The 1,918-nt window shown below is 34.7% G+C and overlaps 1 protein-coding gene across 2 annotated transcripts in view; it reads left to right on the top strand.

The window, feature by feature from the left end:
• Nucleotides 1-1,918, top strand: part of PI4KA (phosphatidylinositol 4-kinase alpha) — a 65,769-nt gene that overhangs the window by 29,716 nt on the left and 34,135 nt on the right. For both annotated transcript variants that reach the window (XM_072415631.1, XM_072415632.1), the window contains exons 21-23: nucleotides 327-463; nucleotides 544-677; nucleotides 780-862. In XM_072415631.1, coding sequence (XP_072271732.1) covers nucleotides 327-463; nucleotides 544-677; nucleotides 780-862 — 354 coding nt within the window. The remainder of the gene's footprint in view (nucleotides 1-326; nucleotides 464-543; nucleotides 678-779; nucleotides 863-1,918) is intronic.

Raw genomic sequence — 1,918 nt, forward strand, 5'->3', positions numbered from 1 at the left:
AAAAAAAAAAAAAAAAAAAAAAAAACCGGTATAAATTGTGTATGTCTGTCTGTAGCACATATCAATATATATAAAGATCATTACAATATCAGTACAAATGTTGTCTCACATAACCGGTACAAAAATTTTTTTAACATGTATTTATAGTTCTACAAATAAAAAAAAAATAAAAAGAAACAATGCAATACAATTGTATTACAGTTATCATAAACCTTTGTTTTTTTTACCTTCACTATTGAGTAGCTCTGTAGAACTTGCAGTGTTCTTTAGGACCAGACTGGTGTCTTGTTGAATGTATCTCTCCTTAAATGAATTTTGTTCTGCAGGTCTGTGGCCCGAAGAGTGGTATGAAGGGGTCTGTGAAATCGCAACTAAATCTCCTTTGCTGACTTTTCCCAGTAAGGAACCTTTAAGGTCTGTCCTTCAGTACAATTCTGCGATGAAGAATGACACCGTAACACCTGTAAGAACTTTTGTCATATTTGTAATATTAACTGTGTGTAATATCAAACAGTTGTATGGATTTTTATATTTTTTGTGCAGGCAGAACTAAATGAGTTAAGGAGCACTATTATTAATCTTCTGGATCCAGCCCCAGAAGTATGTCAAAACATCAACAAACTTGACTTTGCCATGTCCACTTACCTGCTTTCTGTTTATCGGCTAGAACATATGAGGTGAGCACACTAAAATGCATCAACTGAGAATCGCTTTTGCTCACATATTTAACCTGTTTTTTATTATTTATATTTCATTTGAATTTATTTCCTGTCTGGTAGGGTCTTGCATTCCACGGATAAGGACCGTTTCCAGGTCATGTTCTTTTACTTTGAGGATAAAGCTATTCAGAAAGACAAGTCAGGTGAGAGAAAATTTTCTTTGTTTTTTTTTCTTAATCTTAAAAAAAATAGTTTAATCCTCTGCTGTTTATCTTGGATATTAAAGGGTAAACTTTACTTAAACATAAAGTTTTCTTTTCTTTGTGTGTGTTCATATATACTCACCAGCATCCTAGGTACAATTGCTGTAATTCTTTGTGGCATTGGTTCGTAAAGTGTCAGACACACCATACTGCTAGATAGCACGATGCACTTGTTACAGATTTCTTGGCTACACATCCATGATGTGAATCTCTAGTTTTACTACATCTCAGTGGTGCTCTAATAAATTAAGATCTGATGACTTTGGTGGTCAGCAATACTAAGGTGTCATTTAAACTATTATCAGTTAATACTAATGGTCCCAAAGTGTATCAATAAAATATCTTCAACACCAGGCTGAGCCATAGATACATACCAGGATAGATACAGGCTTTCATTTGTTTACTTCAAATCCTGAAAATACCAACTGAGTACCAATCGAAAATGTGTGTGTGTGTGTATACATACAGTATACAACATACAGAGACAACTTTTTTCTAATTTTGGTTCTGTACCTTACCACAATTAATTTTAAATGAAACAACTCAGATGCAGTTGAACTGCAGACTTCTAGCTTTAATTCAGTGGGTTGAACAAAAAGATTTCAAAAAAACTTTTGAGGAACTAAAGCCATTTTTGTACACAATCACTTCATTTCAGGGGCTCAAAAATAATTGGACACTTGGCTCAAAGGCTATTTCATGGGCTGGAGTGGGCAATTCCTTCCTTATGTCATTATCAATTAAGCAGATAAAAGGCCTGGAGTTGATTTGAGGCGGGGGTGCTTGTATGTGGAAGATTTTGCAGTGAACAGACAACATGTGGTCAAAGGAGCTCTCCATGCAGGTGAAACAAGCCATCTTTAAGTAGCAAAAACAGAAAAAAAAACATCTGAGAAATTGCTACAATATTAGGAGTGGAAAAGTCTACAGTTTGGTACATCATGAAAAAGAAATAAAGCACTGATGAACTCAGCAACGCCAAAAGACCTGGACATC

Source organism: Pyxicephalus adspersus, chromosome 6, assembly GCF_032062135.1.
Source record: "Pyxicephalus adspersus chromosome 6, UCB_Pads_2.0, whole genome shotgun sequence".
NCBI lineage: Eukaryota > Metazoa > Chordata > Amphibia > Anura > Pyxicephalidae > Pyxicephalus > Pyxicephalus adspersus.